Raw genomic sequence first — 20,318 nt, 5'->3', positions numbered from 1 at the left:
GCCAGGCTTCCATATGAGCTTTAAAAAAATAATCAAAGAAGTATTTTATTACATAGTAATCAACAAACTTAAAGTGACATGGTTTAGAATGTACAAACTGTTTTCTTATCCTAAGTTTCTTTTCCCTGTGCTGTGTTTATAACATATACACTTAAGACTATGTGAGCACTTAAGTAGATCAGAAGTCAGCCCTTGGGTATTTCATTACCTAGATCATAAGGACATCTGCCTGCATATTCCTCACAGTGGAGTTACACTTGCACTCATTTTAGAAACTACTCAAGTTCGTTGAGAATTTTGACATGCAAGAGTTTTTCCGAACAGAAGGACAACAGAATATTAAGCTAGTTAGTCACAACGTAATTGCAGACACCGGACATAAAGTTTTTTTTTTAAAGTTTGTGTGACAACAAAATGTGACTGTCCAAAAAGAGAAAGCAGAATGAAAACCCAGAAGCCTGGGTCTTTACTATACACTCTTTGAGCCATTACTATTCCTGCCAAGCAAATAATACTACTGTACTGTTTTATCACCAAAAAATTGCTTAGTTAAGTGACCCCCCAAATATGGACAGTCCAAGTAATATGTAAATGGTAAAAATGATTCTAAAATGCTACAAATTGTAGAAACCCTGTAGTTCATACAATCATACTGGTTCTGTTCAAGAGCTTGAAGGAAATAGGAAAAGAATATCAAAAGGATCTCTAAGGGTATTCAAAGCTTGAGAGCAACTGGAGGATTGGTCAAACTTCAGTATAAAATGAAGAACACATGAGAAGCAAAAAAAAAATCCCTCATCAATAGTTACTTATATAGTGACTACTTTTCCAGAAACATCCAAGTATTTAGCTTCAATTACTACTCATGTGTCAATACACATCACCACCTGGATATCCATTTTAAATGTAACACCTTCAAAGTAGAACATGTCATCTTGCTCCCAGGAGTACTTACTTCAGTATGAGCAAGATCGATTACAAGTATGAAAGACAGATATCACATGTAAATATGAATACATAGATGAATACAGTATCATGAAACCCACAAAATAGTGCTTAAAAAGGGGAATCAGGAGCTGGGAGTTTGGCCTAGTGGTAGAGTGCTTGCCTAGCATGCACAAAAACCCAGGTTCGATTCCTCGGTACCACATACATAGAAAAAAGCCAGAAGTGGTGCTGAGGCTCAAGTGGTAGAGCTCTAGCCTTGAGAAAGTCCAAGGACAGCGGTCAGGCCCTGAGCTCAAGCCCAGGACTGGCAAAAAAAAAAGGGGAGGGGCGGGAATCACACAAAGGGAAGTTAAAGGGATATATTAGAGAGGGTAAACTTGTTCAAAATATATTGTTTGCATTTATGGAGTTATCACAGTAAAACCCCTTGTACAATTAATGTATGCCAATTTAAAAAAAGAATGTCCCTCTTTATTTATTTCCTACCACATTATCATCATCCAGCTGGAAACTCAGTATCCATCCTGGACTGATCTCCTTTATCCAATCAGGTGCTTTCTAAACCACCCACATACTACCCCCTTCCCCTCTATTCTATTATCAATGCTGTGGTCCAAGATTCGATCACCTCTCACCAGAGTTACTGCAGCAGCTTTCTCACTAGACTTTCATGCTTCCTCACTCTAATAATTGTTCGGATTATGAATTTCTTTTTTTTTTTGCCAGTTCTGGGGCTTGAACTCAGGGCCTGAGCACTGTCCTTGGGCTTTCTCAAGGCTAGACCTCTACCACTTGAGCCATGGCACCCTTCTGGCTTTTTTCTATGTATGTGGTACCAAGGAATTGACCCTGGGTCTTTGTGCATGCTAGGCAAGCACTCTACCACTAGGCCAAACTCCCAGCCAGGATTATGAATTTGTTTATGCAACAAAAGATTAGATGTCTGTAGTGTATATCTCTTCGAAAAGCAAATCTGACCTTGTTACTTCCCAGTTTAAAAACGTTCATCCATTGCCAACCACCTATAAGTCAAATCCAAGCTCCCTACCATGCAATAGAAGGCCACAGATAACCTGGAGCTGGCACCATGCACTCCGTCTTCTTCCACTGAGACTCTGCCACACCTACGGCCACTCCCCTCAATACCCATGGATCCGTGACTGTGTTTTCTTTATGTACTTTTGCTCTTTGTCTCTTCCATAGAGTCTTTGAGTGCCATCCAAACCTCTGTTTCCAACTCTACACAATTCTGGGAGCTTCAGCTTCCATGATTCTGGTCAGCTACAGGGGATTTCCTGCCCTGCACCTGACAAGCCTCAAACTGAACTCACCATCTTCCTCCCAAGGCTGGAAGTACTCATGACTTCCTGATTTCTGTGTTACTCTTGGTCAAGTGGACCAGAAACTAAAACCAAGCTTTAAATCTTCATCTTTACCCAATGTCTCATTCCTTGGCGTGTTGGCTAGTGAAGCTATCAGTTTTTGTTACTAAGATCAGGAAGATTTTTCTACCAAGATCAGGAAGATTTCAACCATCTGAGGGCCTAACAACCCTTGATCCTGCTCCTCCATCACAATAAAGAAGCAAACTGTTCTCATTAAATCATCCCTGCAGCCCAAACTCTACACAAAAACTCTACTCCAGACTTGGGATAAGTCTGAAGAGGAGAGGAGAGGAGGGGAGGGGAGGGGAGGGGAGGGGAGAGGAGAGGAGGGGAGGGGAGGGGAGAGGAGAGGAGAGGAGAGGAGAGGAGAGGAGAGGAGAGGAGAGGAGAGGAGAGGAGAGGAGAGGAGAGAATCTATGAGCAGGAGTAAAGAGAGATAACTTGAAGGAAAACTCTGGAGAAATTCCTTCCAAATGGTCTTTTCCTTTTCCATAGAGCAGAAAAGTCATCTACTAAAACTCAGAGTGGGGTGAGCTGGGAATGGCAATTAGAAGGAGTTTAGACATTCTGGAACATGAGGGGAGTGAGGCTGTGGAAAGCATGCAGCCAGCTTGCAGCTTCCATGGCACTCTCATATTCCAATTTTCCAAGAAAACCTTAAATTGAGGGGCCGGGAGTTTGGCCTACCGGTTAAAGTGCTTGCCTAGCATGCATGAAGACCCGGGTTCGATTCCTCTGGTACCACATACATAGAAAAAAAAGCCGGAAATGCTGCTGAGGCTCAAGTAGTAGAGCTCTAGCCTTGAGAAAGTCCAAGGACAGTGCTCAGGCCCTGAGCTCAAGCCCAGGACTGGCAAAAAACAAAACAAAACAAAACAAACAAAAAAAACCTTAAATTGAGTCTTCACTGTTAAATTATGTATTAATCACAGACAGACATATATCCATCATCCACACACCTGTAGAAGACTATGAATGATGGATGTGTGTGTGTGTGTGTGTGTGCGTGCGTGCATGCGTGCGTGCGTGCGTGCGTGCGTGCGCCTGCACACACATGTATGTGTACAGGGCATTCTCCCTTAGCTTTTTTGCTCAGTGTCAGTGCTCTACAAATTGAGCTACAGCTTTACCTCTGGCTTTTTACTAGTTAATTGAAGGATAAGTGTCTCACATGCTTTTCCTACACCAGCTGGCTTTTTGAACTGTGATCCTCAGATCCGGGCCTCCTAAGTAGCTCGGGTCTTGAGTGTGAGCCACTGGCCCTAGACAATTTTTAATTTTTTTCTTAAACTTCTTTCTTTTTCTTTTTGATAGTTCAGACTCAGGGCTTTGCACTTACAAGTGATGCTCTATGGTTGTGTGTTCTGTTTGTTTTCTTGCTTTTTTTTGTTAAATTGACAGTACTGGGGTTTTAACTAAGAACCTTGGTCTAACACTTGAGCCATTCCTTCAGCATCAGCTCTTAATTTTTAAGGCTTTGGTTTCATTTCTGTTTTGTTTTCTTTCCAAAAGAGAACATCTAGAGCAGTCAGCAGAAGCCCAATAGGTCACTGGGGTTATGAACTCAAGAAGTTAATATCTGTGGGTATTTACAGTGCACAGTAGACCTCAAGATGGGAAAATGAGACTTGAGGAAGTTAGGGGCTTGCCTGCAGTAACAGTATAAAAAGTGTTAGCATTTGAAATTTGATAGGGAAGGGGGGAAAACCAAGACGGGTGGGAGGTGTGGCGGGGAGGGTAATGGGTACCAAGACATGTGAAAGGGTATCAATGTATGTGAATTAATGCACCTTCTATCTGGCAAATATCATGTAACCCTTTTACTAATTACAATAAAAAAATAAAACAAAAAAAATGTTAGCGCTAGATTCCAACCCTTGAGTCTGAAGTTTGTCACAAAGGGATACTAAAGAAGATTTGCATGATTTAAGCAAAATCTTATTTCCAACTAGAAGTAGTGATTCCTGGCCAAGTGGTGAGTTTAAATCATCCCCAGAGTCATGATGTGATGTCCACCACACAAGAGGCGAGTGATCCTCTTTGAGAACCTGCGTCCAGTGTCTCATGTAGCATTGAATGGTTTCCTTAACTTCATTCATTGCTACTTTCAGGCTTGCTCTTCCCAACTTCCTCATGTGTTCTGTCATCTCATTCTTAATAAGGTGGCCCCCTCAGCGTAAAGGAGGAGTCTAAGGGTAATGAGTCTATGGCAGACGGTGAATCCACAGTAGGCAGAATTGGGAGGGGATTTTGCTGAGAAAAGCACATGCAGACAGAGGGAACCAAGGAATTCCTGGGCTGAGAGGCATGACAGGGCCTCAGAACAGTCAACACTGAACAAGTCAGGGAAATTGGCTGGCTAGCACAGATACAGATATAGCTCATGGCTCAGCATAGGATTCTAAAGGCCATGTTGATGCTTGGGCCCTATTGTGCCTAACAAATTCCATCCATGTTAGGGATCCTAGTAGCAGGATGACAGGTCACAGAGGAAAGATCTAAGACAGGAATGGAGCGACACCTCCGCCTGCTACCCAGTCACCAATACATCACTATTTAGGTAGACTACCTCCTTTAAGTACATGCAATACACACAAACGCACATTTATAAGACGTAAGTTATGAAATGCCTGATTACAGAAGGAAGAGAAAGGGCCAGGAGCGTGATCTAGTGACAAGAGTGTTTGCCTAGCATGCATGAAGCTCTGGGTTTGATTCCTCAGTGCCACATACACAGAAAAGCTCAAGAGGTAAGCACTAGCCTCGAGAAAGCCAAAGGACAGTGCCCAGGCCCTGAGTTCAAGTCCCAGGACTGGCAAAAAAAAGGAAGAGAAAGAAGAAAGAGAGAAGGAAAGAAGGAAGGAAGGAAAGAAGGAAGGAAAGAGAGAGGGAGAGATGGGGTACAGAGGAAAGGAGGGAGGGAAGGAGAGGGAAGGAGGAAAGGAGGGAGAGTGGGAGTTCAGTGGTAGAGCATGTGATTAGCAAGGCCCTGGATTCCCTCCCCAGGACAAGGAAAAGAAATAGTTAGGGAAGAGAAATGAAGAAAGAAGTATTAAACCCAGTGCCAGAGGCTCAAGCCTGTAATCCTAACTACTCCAGAGGCTGGGATCTAAGGATCACAGCTAGAAGCTAACCATGGAAGAAAGTCTTATCTCCAGCAACAAACAAACAAAACCCTGAAGTAGAGCTGTGGTTCGCTGGTAGAACGCAAGCCTTAAGCAAAAAAAAGCTCAAGGACAGTGCCCAGGCCTTGAGTTTAAGTCCCAACAAAGTGTTTCCCTTAATTGTGTGATTTTTACTAGGCAAATGGATAGAAACTCTGTCTCACTGTGGTGAGAAGTAAGCCATAGGGGATTGAGAACCAATCAACCAGAAATTGGAGTTGGGAAACCTGAGACTTGGCCCTATTTTCCAGGGTCCATCTCTATCAACTAACTATCAAATACTGTGTGAACTCTGGTGTGTCTCTTCTCAACCCTGTAAAGCCAAATGAGCCCATGATGGAGGCAGCTTTGGATCGTCTTCCTCTACTGAAAATACCCAGAAGGGCAGCAAACATCTCACCCCTAGTCCCCAGCCAGGCCTCCATTGCCAGATGGCTGTACTCTACTTCTCTTTTCTCTCCAGTCTCCAGCCACGGTCTTTCAGCACATCACTACTTCCACCATATCCCCCCATGCTCAGGATTTTTCTAAAGTTCCATCTCCTTTGAATTTAGACAGGTTGTTACATCCTACTACGCTGGCCTTGCTGCTCCATGAAGCTCATCCTCAGCCATCTTCCCCTTCATGCTTCCTCTTCCACCTCCCAGCTCATAGCCCAGAAATCTCAAGATCTTCCTCAAAGAGGCTGTTCCAAATTAGCTGACCCCAAGTCTTGCTACAAAAACAGCTGCTGATGCAAAAACAGCAAGCTAAGTGCTGCTGTGCATTCATCTTGTCAGTCCTTGTAACCCTGAGTCAGAGCTGTTTGGTGGAGGAAGAGAATGCCACCTCCCCCCTACCTCCTGTCCCAGTGGCATGCCTTAAGAAGTACCTCACACAGAGCAGGCTGCTTTTATGATTTTGTACCAAGGTTCTTTATAGACCAGCAGAGTGGTCTCAGCTATGGCCTTCCTGACCTCAATACTCTCTATTTTCAATCTCCCCGAGACACAACTCACTGACATATTTGGATGGATTCCACGAAGTGAGGCTTTCAGTCTCGCAGTGTGCAAGTGCTAGCATCTTGCCTATTTTTCTGTATACTGGTACCTAGGAAAATTTTGTTTTCTCCCTCCTAAGATCTGTGATAACCAAGGAACAGGTAAAGTTACATAATGTAAAAAAAAAATAGCAGGTAAAGTGTAGGATCTGCAGGGTCAGTGATTCAGGGGAGAGAGGAGAGTCTCCCAGACAGTGAGGGCATCTATGACGGAGGCAGGGGAATGGTTGCAAGTATTTTCTAGGGGGCACTGCCAGCATGGTGATTCTCCCTCCAGCAAAGAGGAGGCAGCTCTATGCAAATGAGTTCTTGCCCTGGAGTTTGGTTTCTTCTCTCTGAGCTCCTGGCACAGTGGAACCAACTTGAGTGGCCACTTGGCAGGACAGAGAAGGGCAGGCTAGCAGACCCAAGGCTCGGGTGACAGGGCCAGGCCCGGGAGACAGGGATGTTGACTGGGGCTTTAACAGCACTCTTGATGCCAATCTCAGGCTGAAAACCTGATATTTCCACTCTAAACAACAAGAAACACAAGCAAGAGGCTGGGGAGAGGAGGGTGGTGTACCAGGAGAGCCCTCTGCAGGTCTTAATGGGTGGTGTGTGAGCCGCCCAGGCTGAACAGGGCTTTCAGGAGATGCCTGGGAAGATGATGGAAGTGGTGAGAAGAATCCTGACAGTCACGATGAGGATGATGAAGATAGAGGGGAAATAATAGCTCACGTCTACCGAGTATGCAATCCTTCTCGTGACAGCCCTCCATACATGGCTGTACTCTGGTTCTGGATATAGTGCCCTCCCCCCCCCCGCCTTCCCCCCCGCCATAGGCTTGTGTGATAAAGGAGTGGTATCTAGCTGGTGGTACTATCAGACGTGATTCAGTCTTGTTCTTCAGTGGGCTCATTCACTGAAGTGTTCGTATTGACTGGGCTATCAGGAAGGTGAGATACAATTGGAAGGTCACTGGGGGATATGCCCTGGGGAAAAACATCTTGTCCTGTCTCCTCCCTCAATTCCTATCCCCTTTTTCCTCTCCCCTCGCCCCTCTGATCTGGACATTAGAACATCACATTTGTATGCGATGCTCTGCTTTTAGTTATTTCGCTGGGACCAGAGCCTGAGCATTGGAGAATTAGCTCAATGGTTGAGCACTAGCCAAGCCTGCACAGGACCCTATGTTCAAATCTCAATGCTGAAAAACAAAGCAACATTTTTTAATTTCGCTGGGGAAAAATTAGCACTGAAATATTCATACTTTGGGGGCAGGGTTGAACTCAGGCCCTAGTGTTTGATAGACTGGTGCTCTACCACTTGAGCCATGCCTCCAGTTTTAGTTTTTCCTAGGAATTTTGATAGAATCTAGAAAAAAATGTTCTGCCTGGGCTGGTCTCCTCACAGTTCTCCAAGTCTCAACCTCCTGCTTTTTCTTGAGTTGTTGGGTTTTTTTTTTGTCAACATTCCTGCAGCTAAGTCAGAATTAGCTTCTGAGAAGATTTTATGTTCTGCTTTTTATTTTTTGCCAGTCCTGGGCTTTTAGTTCAGGGCCTGAGCACTGTCATGAGCTTTCTCAAGGTTAGAGCTCTACCACTTGAGCCACAGCACCACTTCCAGCTTTACTGTGTATGTGGTACCAAGAAATCGAGCCCCATCTTCATGCATGCTAGGCAAGCACTTTACCACTAGGCCAAACTCCTGGCCCTGTCCTGCTTTTTAATGTAACAGTAGATCTATATACATATTTGCATATATAAACATAGCAATGGCATACTTTCCAGTAACCTACTACATTGCTTATAAGAAGATTTTTATGTCCTGCTTCTTTATATAACAGCGAGTCTGTATACACATTCACACATCGAAACAGAGCAATTGCAGACTTTCCAGTAACCTACTATATCGTATGCCTCATCTTTCACATTACTGAAGTGGTATAACACTGCAAAAAGAGCACGGAGCTGACAATGCTGAGAAGTATGTAGCACAACAGGAACTTATTGAAGGTGGGCAAACAAAATGGCATAGCCACTTTGGAAGCCAGTTCGGCAGTTTCTTCCAAGACTAAATATACTCTTAGCATATGATCCATGCAACTATGCTCCCTGCTATTGACTCAAAGAAGTTAAAGGCCTGAGTCCAAGAAAAGAAACCTGCACATGGATGTTTATAGAAACCTCATTCATTCCCAATCACTCAGACTGGAAGCAATCAAGATGGCCTTCAGCCAGTGAATGGACAAATGAACTGTGGTAAACTGTGGTACATGCTAACAAGGAATAGTACCTAGCATAAAAAGAAATGAGCTATGGAACCATAAAAAGACATGGCACCAATGACTCATACCTGTAATCCTAGCTACTCAGGAGCTGAGATCTAAGGATCGCAGTTCCAAGCCTATCCTTGGCAGGAAAATCTGTGAGACTCTCACCTCCAGTGAACTACAATAAGGAGGAGGAGGAGGAGGAGGAGGAGGAGGAGGAGGAGGAGGAGGAGGGAGGATGCGATGGTGATAGCAGAAGCAGCAGCTGGAAATGGAGCTATGGCTCAAGTGGTAGAGTGTTAGCCTTGAGCAGACCAGCTCAGGGATGGTGCCCAGGCCCTGAGTTCAAGCCCCAGGTCTGGCACACTTGCACACTCACATGCATACACAAACACACACACACACACACACACACACACACACATGCGCGCGCGCGCACACGCACAAAATGGATCTGGACAAGCCTGTAATCCTGACTACTCTGGAAGCAAAGACAAGAGAATCTCTACTTAGAAGCCAGCTCCAGGAAAGTTAGCACAAGATCTTATTTGAAAAACAAACTGAAAGAACAAAAGGACTGGGGGCATAGTTGAATTGGTAGTACACTTAGCTAGCAAGCAGAAAGCAATAAAATCAACCCTTACTACTACCACAAAGTAAATGATAAATTAATAAATAGAAAATACATGATATGTTGCAACCTTAGGTGTATAAGCAAAAGCAGGCAATCTGAGAAGTTATGTATTATGTGACTCCAACAATATGATATTTGGGGGGAGGGGAACAGAACTACAGAGACAATAAAAGGATCAGTGATTGCCAGAGGTTAGGAGGAAACAGGATGAGTGGGTAAACACAAGATATTCAAGGTAGTGAAAAACTGCTCTATAAGTTATGGTAATGGGGGCCAGGAGTTTGGCCTAGTGGTAGAGTGCTTGCCTAGCATGCATGAGGACCCGGGTTCAATTCCTTGGTACCACATACATAGAAAAAAGCCAGAAGTGGTGCTGAGGCTCAAGTGGTAGAGCTCTAGCCTTGAGAAAGTCCAAGGACAGTGCTCAGGCCCTGAGTTCATGGCCCAGGACTGACAAAAAAAAAAAAGATATGGTAATGATAGATACATGTCATATGACTAAACCCTGGAAAGTACAACACCGAAAGTGAACCCTCATGTAAACTACTGATTCTGGGTGACTGTACTGTGTAAATAGAGGTACCACTCTGGGGTTGGGGATATCAATAGTGGGGGGTTATACATGTGCAAAGATAGAGGACACATGGGGAATCGTATCTTTCTCTCAAGTTTCTCCCCCAAACCTCAAACTTCTCTTATTTTACGTGCCTGTAATCTCAGCATTTAGGAGGCCAAGACAGGAGGATCTTGAGTTTGAAATCAGCCTGGACTACATGGCGAGACCCTATCTCAATCTTTTTTCTTTTAAGTAAAGGATAATGACATAGATGTGTGAGTTTGACTCATCTCTTTGTCAAGCACTGGGGCATTTGATAAATCACTTAACCTTTCTGTTTTAGATTCCTCATCTGTAAATGGAAAAACTAATACCTATCTCATAGGATTGTGCCTCTCCTTTGTAGCTGATGCTCAGTGAATTAATTATTAGTAGCACTGGTAGTTTGTATTTTGTGTCTTCCTCCCCTCCTCCCCTGAGATCACGAGCGCCTCTTGGGCAGGGACTTATTCATGTCTGCATTACCTAGCATTTGGAATCAGGAGCTCTAACCTTAACTTTCCTCTCCACTTGGACATCTGAATTCTTTGTCAACCTATTTGCATTTAGCCAAATACATTTCAAAGCTCTTTGGTACGCATTGCCTAATTGGATCTGCACACTGAGTGAGTTGGCAGAAAGGGGTTGTTTGCACGAGCACAACCTCACATACTTGGAACAACAGTGCCTTAGAGAAAACCTCTATGGATTACATCACAAATCACTGACAAAGATTAGAGCCCCTGATGCCGCCTCCATTCCCTGCCTCTGATGATACCTTTGCCCTTTGTATGAGGCCTCTTTTTTGAAAAAAGACCCCAGAGCAGCACCTTCAGGCAGAGGTTCCTGTTGAAAGCAGTGAACTACATGCTCACAGACGGCCCTCCGAAACCCTCAGAAGCCAAGCACTTTAATCTCAAGCACCAAAGGACCTGCATCTTCCCAGAGCAAGGAAAGAACCAGTGTGCCAGCTTTTTGCTTTCCTTCCCCCACGCCTGTGAGGGGGTGAGGAGGCGACTCTGAGCTGTCCAGGAGGAGGGATTTTGCCTAAAAATAGCCTTAGCGTGTGGCTCAGCCCCTAGTGGTACCCAGGACTGGGGAAGGGAGGGGGAGGCTCAGGAGCTGTCGCCAGACTGGTTGCCATGGAAATGAGAGAGGAGCAGGGGAACCTGGGAAGTAGGGATGACACAGATACCAAGTCCTAGGCAGAGCTGCCGCTACATTTAGGAGAAACAGCAGTGTCTGCGGCTCCCACTGGCCAAAGGGAGCCCATGGGGGGGCAGTGTCAGGGGCGTGGGCACCACCCACCCACCAAGGGTCTCTGCTGCCGGCCACTCTCCTCTGCACACGCTGTGAGTTGAGTTGTGGGGGACTTGGGGTTTGGGGCCCCTATTTCCAAGGCAAGTGTGGGTTTGGGAGGAGCTGGTTCCTGAGAGAGTTTTCACCAGATCCCTTTCAACAAAATAAACCCCTGTCGCCCATATTCTCTAGAGAGAAGAAGGGGATCTGGGGATATGTGGTACTAAGGTCATGGCATGCACAAGAAGTAAGGAGTAGACTGGAGAAACTGAAATCAGTGGAGAGAAGAGGTGGAAATCAAATCCTTGATCTTTAGAGACAACAATTTCACACTTTCTCTTCCTCATGAGGAAAAAAAAAACAGCCCCTCATTCAGAAAGACAGGAGATAGGATACTATCAAAAGAAAGCTCACCTAGATCCTTGGGACAAGGGGACGCAAGAGAGTACTGGTAGTGATCCGTCATTAGGGTCTCTTCTACATCCTTGGGCAGAGATGGAGGTCAGATTACCTAAGACCCTGAGAGAATGCCTGAAAGCCTGCCAAGATCTAAAGATGAGGTACATCCAGCCTGGTGTACTTTGCTGCGTGACACGGGGGTCCCTGGGCTACACAGAGGGGGGAGAAGCATGTTGTTCAGGAGACAGCATGACACTGATCTACCACTGCAACCCTGAAGGGACCTTCTGTCTCCTGAATCCGGGGAAAATAATTACAGGGGTGGTCACTGTGCTCATTTTGGTTTCTTCCCCTGCCCTTTGCCCCAACACACACACACACACACACACACACACACACACACACACACAATTACAATATTTTTCCTCCAGAATTTAAAGTCTAGAGTACTGGGTCTGGAGTTACATATCCAGACAGGTTCTCCCCAGGACCTGGTCACATATCCAGGCCATCTGTGATCCTTATGTTACACACTCCTATTCCCTTTCCCGACAACCAGAACAGAACAATTTACAGGTGAAGGCGGGGGGGGGGGAGACAGACAGAGATGTGAGGGGCACACGGCGCCTGGGGGGAAGGTGGATGGATCCTAAATCCTTATTCTAGACCTTGTTTTGTGTGGTCGACATTTCTTAGTGGACCCTGGGTGTCTAATCAAGGACCCTCAAGACTGAAGCTCAGAGACCTTCTCTGAATGAAGATTTTGAAGCAAAATCAGGTAGGTTTCTGGCTTCTTGTGGAATATGGGCTTGGCTTGGATCATGACCTTTGGTGCTTATGGCAGGTATGATAGAGCTGGCATTAGGGTATGGAGGGGAAGTAGAGGAAGCTGGGGAGAATGAACAGCAAGGGGTGGGGAAATAGATGAGGGGCTTGGCTTCACCTGGTCTGATTTCATCTCTCTTGAAAAACAGGGTACTAGAGTATACAAGCCTAACGTCTGGTGACACCTAGGTGTGCTTTACTCAGGCTATTTGCAAGGATCTCCTATTTCCTTGTCCCTGAACCCCATTTTCAGGCTCTTTGGGGGAAATAATGGCCCACGCCAAGACAGCCCTGATCACCGGCCAAACCTCCAGGATTCCTAGTAGAAATGTGCTAACATGGGAGTAGTCACCTCTTGAATACTTGACTTTTCTTCTTTTTTTTCTCTCCAATCTTGGGGCTTGACCCCTGGGCCGGGGCTCTGTCCTTGAGCTTCTTTTGCCCAAGACTAGTGCTCTGCCACTAGAGGAGGCATCACTTCTGGCGTTTCTGGGTAGTTTATATTGAAAGTAAGAATTTCATGGACTTTCCTGCTCAGGCTAGCTTTGAACTAGGATGCTTAGATCTCAGCTTCCTGAATAGCTAGGATTATAGACGTGAGCCACTGGTGCCCAGCTCACACTGGCCTTGTTTCACGTCACTTTTCCTTCTCCTTAGTAAGTGTGTTCTGGAGCAACGATGTTGAAGGGTGTGGAGAGAGGGAAGTGGGGAGGGGGCCTGGGTGTGTGTGTGTGTGTGTGTGTGTGTGTGTGTGTGTGTGCGTGAGTCTTGGGGTAGACCCCCAAACGTCCTTTAGGTGGAATGACCGGAGCCGAGTCCTGGGATGGGGGCTGTGGACTGCTAGCCAGGGAGTTAGGCGTCCCTTGCAAAACCACTCACTGGACACACGTTTATTAAGCCCCCTTAGGATCTCCACCCTCGACTCCACCCAGGCACCCGGCGCGTAGCTGGGTGTGGGGTGGGGGGACGGGCGGTGGCAGCCAGGGTGGCTGGCGGTGTCCCTCCCCCCCCACCCCCGCCCAGGCACGCGCGCACCACGCGTGTCCGGACGCAGCCATGGCGCAGGAGAACACGGCCTTCTCTCCGGGGCCGGAGGAGCCGCCGCGGCGCCGGGGCCGCCAGCGCTACGTGGAGAAGGACGGCCGGTGCAACGTGCAGCAGGGCAACGTGCGCGAGACGTACCGCTACCTGACCGACCTGTTCACCACGCTGGTGGACCTGCAGTGGCGCCTCAGCCTGCTCTTCTTCGTGCTGGCCTACGCGCTCACCTGGCTCTTCTTCGGCGCCATCTGGTGGCTGATCGCCTACGGCCGCGGCGACCTGGAGCACCTGGAGGACACGGCGTGGACCCCGTGCGTCAACAACCTCAACGGCTTCGTGGCCGCCTTCCTCTTCTCCATCGAGACCGAGACCACCATTGGCTACGGGCACCGCGTCATCACCGACCAGTGCCCCGAGGGCATCGTGCTGCTGCTGCTGCAGGCCATCCTGGGCTCCATGGTGAACGCCTTCATGGTGGGCTGCATGTTCGTCAAGATCTCGCAGCCCAACAAGCGCGCCGCCACGCTCGTCTTCTCCTCGCACGCCGTGGTGTCCCTGCGCGACGGCCGCCTCTGCCTCATGTTCCGCGTGGGCGACCTGCGCTCCTCGCACATCGTCGAGGCTTCCATCCGTGCCAAGCTCATCCGCTCCCGCCAGACCCTCGAGGGCGAGTTCATCCCGCTGCACCAGACCGACCTCAGCGTGGGCTTCGACACGGGCGACGATCGCCTCTTCCTCGTCTCGCCGCTCGTCATCAGCCACGAAATCGACGCCGCCAGCCCCTTCTGGGAGGCATCGCGCCGCGCCCTCGAGAGGGATGACTTCGAGATCGTTGTCATCCTGGAGGGCATGGTGGAAGCCACAGGTGCGCCCCCCCCCCACCCTCAGCAGGGGCATGGGAACTGGGCGGAGAGGGGGGCGGGAAACAAAACTGAGAGGGGCCAGGAGAGGGGCGGGAGGATGGGTGGAGGGAAAGACTGCGGTTGGGGCTCACGCCTGTAATCCTGGCTATTCTGGAGGCTGAGATCCCAGGAAAATCCAGGAGACTCTTACCTCTAACTACGGAAAAGCCAAAAGTGGAGCGGTGACTCAGAGTGGTAGCTAGCTAGCCGTGAGCACAAATGCTCAGGGGGCAGTGAGCAGGCCCTGAGGTTAAGCCCCAGAGTGCACATACACACACACACACACACACACACACACACACACACACACACACACACACACACACACACACACACACCACTGAGGTGGAATCAGAGATGTGGAAATGAGACATGAACAAGAGCAGAGGACCAAGGAAAGACTTAGAGGAACTCTCCAAAATGGCGCTAGCTGAGACCCTTGGTTAAGAGGTAGGTCATTTAGAATAAGGAGAGGAAGAAGAATCGTTGACGCAGGAGCTTTACCTCAGGTGAGGCAATCTCAAAGCAAGTTGCAATTCTGAGTTCATTTAATCTTAGCAGTCCAGTCCCACCTCTGAAGGTAACTTATTTTGCTCATTTTTCAGGGATGTGATAGCCTCAAGGAATTAAGTACATTGCCCTCTGTTGTTAGCTAATAGGTAGCTGTGCCTGGATTGGACACAAGAGGTCTAGCTTCAATGTTCAGTGGTCCAGAGCTGGAACAAAGGCTTAGGTTCTGGGATTTTCTTGTGGCCCAGAAGTCTAAGCCCCTGGATTTGGGGGAATGGTTCTGGGATTTGAAGTCAAGGCCTCACACTTTCTAGGTAGGTGTTTTACTGCTTGAACCCATGCCCCCCCCCCCATACATCCCTAAGTCCCTGGAATTCGATGTGACGATTTTACATGACCTGAGTTTCTCCTAGGAGAGAAACTTCAAGGGGAAATTGATATTGGGTCTTCTGCCTGTTCTTCCATCCATCAAATTCTGTTTCACTGACAAGAGAAATGATATCACCATTTCTAGTCACCACTCCACTCCTGAGGAACTGATAACTCATATGTGATGTCAGTACCTCCAACTTGGGCCTACACAGTGAAGGGTTTGGAGCAAGTAGGAAAAGACAAATGCAGAAGCAGACCCAGAACCTACTGGCTGGATGAGGGTAAGGAAAATGAAGGTGGAGCCCAAAGGCCACTAGGGGGTGCTGCAGCTGCTGCCACTGATGGACAGCTCTGCCTGTAGTCTTCCCTGGCCCCATCAAGCTGAACCTGCACTGTCACCCCACACCTCCCTCCATGTTCCCATTCCTCCATTATTTTGGGTTCTCCTTCCTTTCTCGCCTCCTGAGTAGCAGGGATTACAGATATGAGCCACTGGCAGCTGGCTCTGCCTCACTCTCCTTTCCATTTGTACCAGGCACTCCTCTACGGTGACCCTTGCTTCTCTTCTTCCCTCATCCATGCATGATACTTCCTATTCCAGCCTTCACCGGGATGCCTCAGGCAGACTTTCCATGATAGCATCAGTTTCTGCCTAGCTAATGTTCACTCTTCCTTTCCTCCTAGTTCTGAGATGGATTTTAATTGGGGAGGGACCTTAGGATAGGAGAAGATGGTCGGCCCTTTGGGGGAGAAAGATGTATAGTAACCCAACAGGAAAAACAAGGCACAGGCCCCAGGGCATGGAGGACTACATTAGGAGTCAATGGAGAAGATGGAGCTTGTCTGATTTTTCTAGAGATAAAGTTGGTAAGGATGGTAATATTTTGGGATCCAGAATGCTTTTGAAAAGGAAGAATAATGAGCCAAAACCCCAACAAGATGACATTTAAAAGGAATAAATATAAAATTCTACATTTAGCTTTAAAAAAAAAACACTTATGTAAGCACAGCATGGAAGAGCTCTGTTGAGAAAGAAAAAAAAACTGGAGGATTTAGTTGGCCACAGGCTTTATGTAGCAATGTGATGCAACTTCCCAAAACATTTATGTAATCATAGGCCTGTAAGGTAAAGCATCCTGAGAAGAAGCAAGAGATAATGAGTCCTCTTTTAAGCATAGATTGGACCACAACTAGAACATTTCAAGGGTCTTCCTTGGACATTCCGGCTTGTAATTAGGCAAGTAAAAATTGAGAAGCCAGATCCAGTGAAGAATGATCAGGGACTTTCTGTCTAAAGGAAAGACCTGAGGTAACCTAGGTCTACTATTTTCAGATGGGCAAAGGTGTGTCTAGTGGAATGAAAGCTCCAAGTGGAAGTCCCGAAGGGGCAGTGTTTACTTTTCATAAAGAACAACCCAGCTATTAGAGCCATCACACAAACGAGTGAGATCCTTATGAGGTGGTGAGAGTTCAGTCCTAGAAAGTAACCAGATACAAGGGAGCTAGCTGCTCATGGTTTGGGACTGCTCTGTGGGGAACCTTATGGGGAGTAAGAATTTGGACTGGATGATCCCTAAGGTTAGTTTCCAGGTTAAGTTTGTCTAAGGAGAGGAGGGGAAGTGTGGCTTGGCAAATGGAGAAGAGGAAAAGGAACTGGGCCAGAGCAGAAGTTCAGATGGGGGAATAGGCTAGACTACAGAAAGGTGGGAGCCCTTGGGGAGAAGTGGAGGAAAGTGTGCTGGAAACAGGGTTGTGGGGGTGAGCAGGAAGCCTGGGTCTAGGATCCCCTCGACCTGTGCTCCCCTCTTCCAGGAATGACATGTCAAGCTCGGAGCTCCTACCTGGTGGATGAGGTGCTGTGGGGCCACCGCTTCACCTCCGTGCTCACCCTGGAAGATGGCTTCTATGAGGTGGACTATGCCAGCTTCCATGAGACCTTTGAGGTGCCCACACCCTCATGCAGCGCCCGGGAGTTGGCAGAGGCAGCAGCCCGTCTCGATGCCCATCTCTACTGGTCCATCCCCAGCAGGTTGGATGAGAAGGTGGAGGAGGAAGGGACAGGGGAGGGGGCAGGTGGGGAAGCTGAGGGTGACAAGGAGCAGAATGGCTGCCTGCCTCCCCCAGAGAGTGAGTCCAAAGTGTGACCGGTTTTGTCCAGACCCTTGTGGCAGACTGGGGGCAGATGCAGGTACATGGGCAGCTGAACAGTGGAGGTGGAAGAGGAGTCAGGCAAGGGAATATGTGCAAACTGGAGAAGCCCTTTAAATCTAAGATCCAGTAGGGAAGGGAGAGGTCCCAATTTCAGGAAAATGGAGGGTGGGGATAGATGAGCTTACCAAGTCTATCTGACCATCACACCTCTTAAGGGGTGCCTGGATCCACAGAAGGATGGATTTATGGGAATAGGATGGAAAGGTGGGGCAGGAAGAAACAGTTTATGGACAGGTAAATGGCCCAATGGACAGTTTAGTGCTCTCAGCACTGCCACTACCCATAGCACACCCTTGTGCAAATTCAAAATGGCATCTGGCATCCTTCCCCTACAACCTCAAAGCAGGGTGCATGGTTTGGCGAACAGTGTGAGAGTTTGATGGCAGTCCCTGCCTGCCTCCTCAGCTAGTTTACCTGCGTATGGCACACCTGTCTCACTGGACACAGTGGCACAAGCTGAACCAGAAGGAAGAGAGCAGGTTAGGTGAAGGTGAGTACAGATGAGGAAGGTGGGCTCCTAGCTCCTTCCTCCCATCGGCAGCTTAGCGAGGTGGGAGGGTGAGGGGGGAATAGAGGGCTTCAGGACAGCTCAGCACAGTACCATGGCCTTTGTCCTCACTGGATAGGGAAACACTGTATGGACAGATGCTGGAGCTGGGGCCCTGGAACAGGCCTGGGAAGGAGACCCAGAGATGGCTGTTTTGTGACAGCAAAAAGGAAGAAAGGCTCATGAAGCAGAAGAAAGGCCAGGAGCACCTTACAAAGCAAGTTCAAGGGAGTGAGGGCATGAAGGCTCTGAGATTGTCCTTAGGGCATAGAGTTGGCGTTAACAGAATCATTAATTGGCTGCCAGGAACAGTAGGCATTCAAAGACCTGGTTCCATCACTGAAACACAGGGCACAAGGGAAAAACAGGATATAGCTGACAACAGGATATAGCTTGCATAGTTCACATGAAGGACTCATGCAATCTGGGATGGGGTGAAGCAGCTAATCAGGATTGAGTAAGGCAGAGGGAATGGTGAGAGCCTAAAGTTGAAAAACATCCCAATCACCTGGAAGACTTGTTAAAATGCAGAGTGCTGGGGCTCTCTCCCAGGTTTCTGACTCAATAGACCTGGGATACAAACCAAAACTTTGCATGTCTAACATCTCAGGTTATGCTGACATAGCAGGTCTGGGACCACACTGTGGTGGGATGTAGAAACTGAGAAGTATTTGAAGAGAAGCTGGAGACCCTCAGAGAGCAGAGAGAAATGTGAAGGGAGAGTAGAGAACATATATGGGACAGGAGATGTGAGTCTCAGCTGAAGAAGTTTTAACTGTGGGTCCAAGAAACTCAGCTGTCACTGGAAACCAGCCAGAGACAAGCTGAGATGGTATGTAAGGAGATATGTTGGCAAGGAAAGTTGAGGTAGTTTGGTCTTTGGGGCACTTCCTGAGGAGCTAATGGGGAGTTAGTGTGATAAAAACTTGAATGGCCAAGAATCGGATCTCTTGTAAGAGGTTAGGAGACAGAATTCACTATGGGAGTAAACGAATCCAAATACAAGGGTGTCTCTACTGGGTCAGGGCCCCCAGAAGAAGCTTTTTCCTATGCCATCTGCACTCTGTGCTGGCCTCATCCCAGTCAGCTCAGGATGAGAGCCATAACCCTCAAGGGTCCAGAGGCTGGCTTCCTGAAGCAGAGTATAGGCCAGGCAAGTATGCTTTCTGACAGAGCCAGCCACAGTGGCTGAGGGTCAACTTAGCCTGGGCCATAGATATACCTGCTCCTGCTCCTGAGTACAAGTTTGAGTCCCCTGGAAGTAAGCAGGGACCTAGGCTTCTCACCCCCAACCTATTGGGCCCTGTCCCTCCTGGAAGCAGGAAAAGCCATAGCAGAGGGAGCCCACCCTAGTTTGCATTCACTCAGAGAGGACCTAAGCAAGCCTCAGCCTCTTCCCTTCAACCTAGAAACGTTGTCTTTGCCTCAGACGTCAGGGCTCACCTGGGTCACCTTCAGTGGAGGATGAGGTTCCTGAACACTGATGCCAGATGTTGGAGTGGAGCACAGGCACAATCGGGGTTTCATTTAGAAAAACAGAGAGTCTGGACAAGAGGGATGGGCTGTTCATGTCCACACTCCCATGACAGCACTGAATTCAGTGCAATGGAGCAGAGAAACTGAGGCTAGAAGAAGCCCCCTGTTGCCTCTGGAAGGCAGAGGTGCCACTACACCTGTCCTCACACTGTCACCACTCAGGGTACCACAGTACAGTGCAGTCAGGAGACCTGGGTTCTAGTACAGTTTCTTGACTCATTATCTCTGTGACTCAGCAAGCCACATCACTTCTCTGGGCCTCAGTTTCCTCATCTGTTAAAAAAAATGACATTTGGTGACTGAGTAATGCTCAATAAATGTTAAATAACTGGATCACAGTAGGCTGAATGGCTCTTAAAAGTGCAGGACAGCTAATTGTAGGAGCATAGACTCCTCAGGCAAAAGGGTGTGGCTAGGCTGGGCATGGGGGAGCTGTGGGGAGCTGGTGAGCAGGTGCAGCAGCTCTGTGGACACAGCAGATACAAGCCCTTCTCTCTGCCACCCAGATGGCTTTGTGGGGCTCTTATTCTGCTGCTGTCAGTAAGAATAATTAAGGTCAGGAGGATAAAGGCTGAGGCCCCAGGGCCTGGTGGGAAGAGTCTGGTCCTGCCTGCCAAGAAGAGACAGGTAGAGGTGTGGCCAGGTCCCAGGGAAACTCAG

The 20,318-nt window shown here is 47.8% G+C and overlaps 1 protein-coding gene across 1 annotated transcript; it reads left to right on the top strand.

The window, feature by feature from the left end:
- Positions 1–11,209: 11,209 nt before the first annotated feature.
- Kcnj9 (potassium inwardly rectifying channel subfamily J member 9) lies at positions 11,210–19,991 on the top strand. Its single transcript, XM_090340675.1, has 4 exons — positions 11,210–11,368; positions 12,411–12,492; positions 13,438–14,445; positions 17,177–19,991. The coding sequence occupies exons 3-4, from the start codon at positions 13,596–13,598 to the stop codon at positions 17,506–17,508; spliced, it is 1,182 nt and encodes a 393-aa protein (XP_090196801.1). The 5' UTR covers positions 11,210–11,368; positions 12,411–12,492; positions 13,438–13,595; the 3' UTR covers positions 17,509–19,991.
- Positions 19,992–20,318: the final 327 nt, after the last annotated feature.

This window comes from Megascapheus bottae, chromosome 10 (genome assembly GCF_031878675.1).
Source record: "Megascapheus bottae isolate mThoBot1 chromosome 10, mThoBot2.hap1, whole genome shotgun sequence".
Classification (NCBI taxonomy): Eukaryota; Metazoa; Chordata; class Mammalia; order Rodentia; family Geomyidae; genus Megascapheus; species Megascapheus bottae.
The sequence above is the reverse complement of the archived record's forward strand: the minus strand, read 5'-3'. Positions and strand labels throughout refer to the sequence as shown.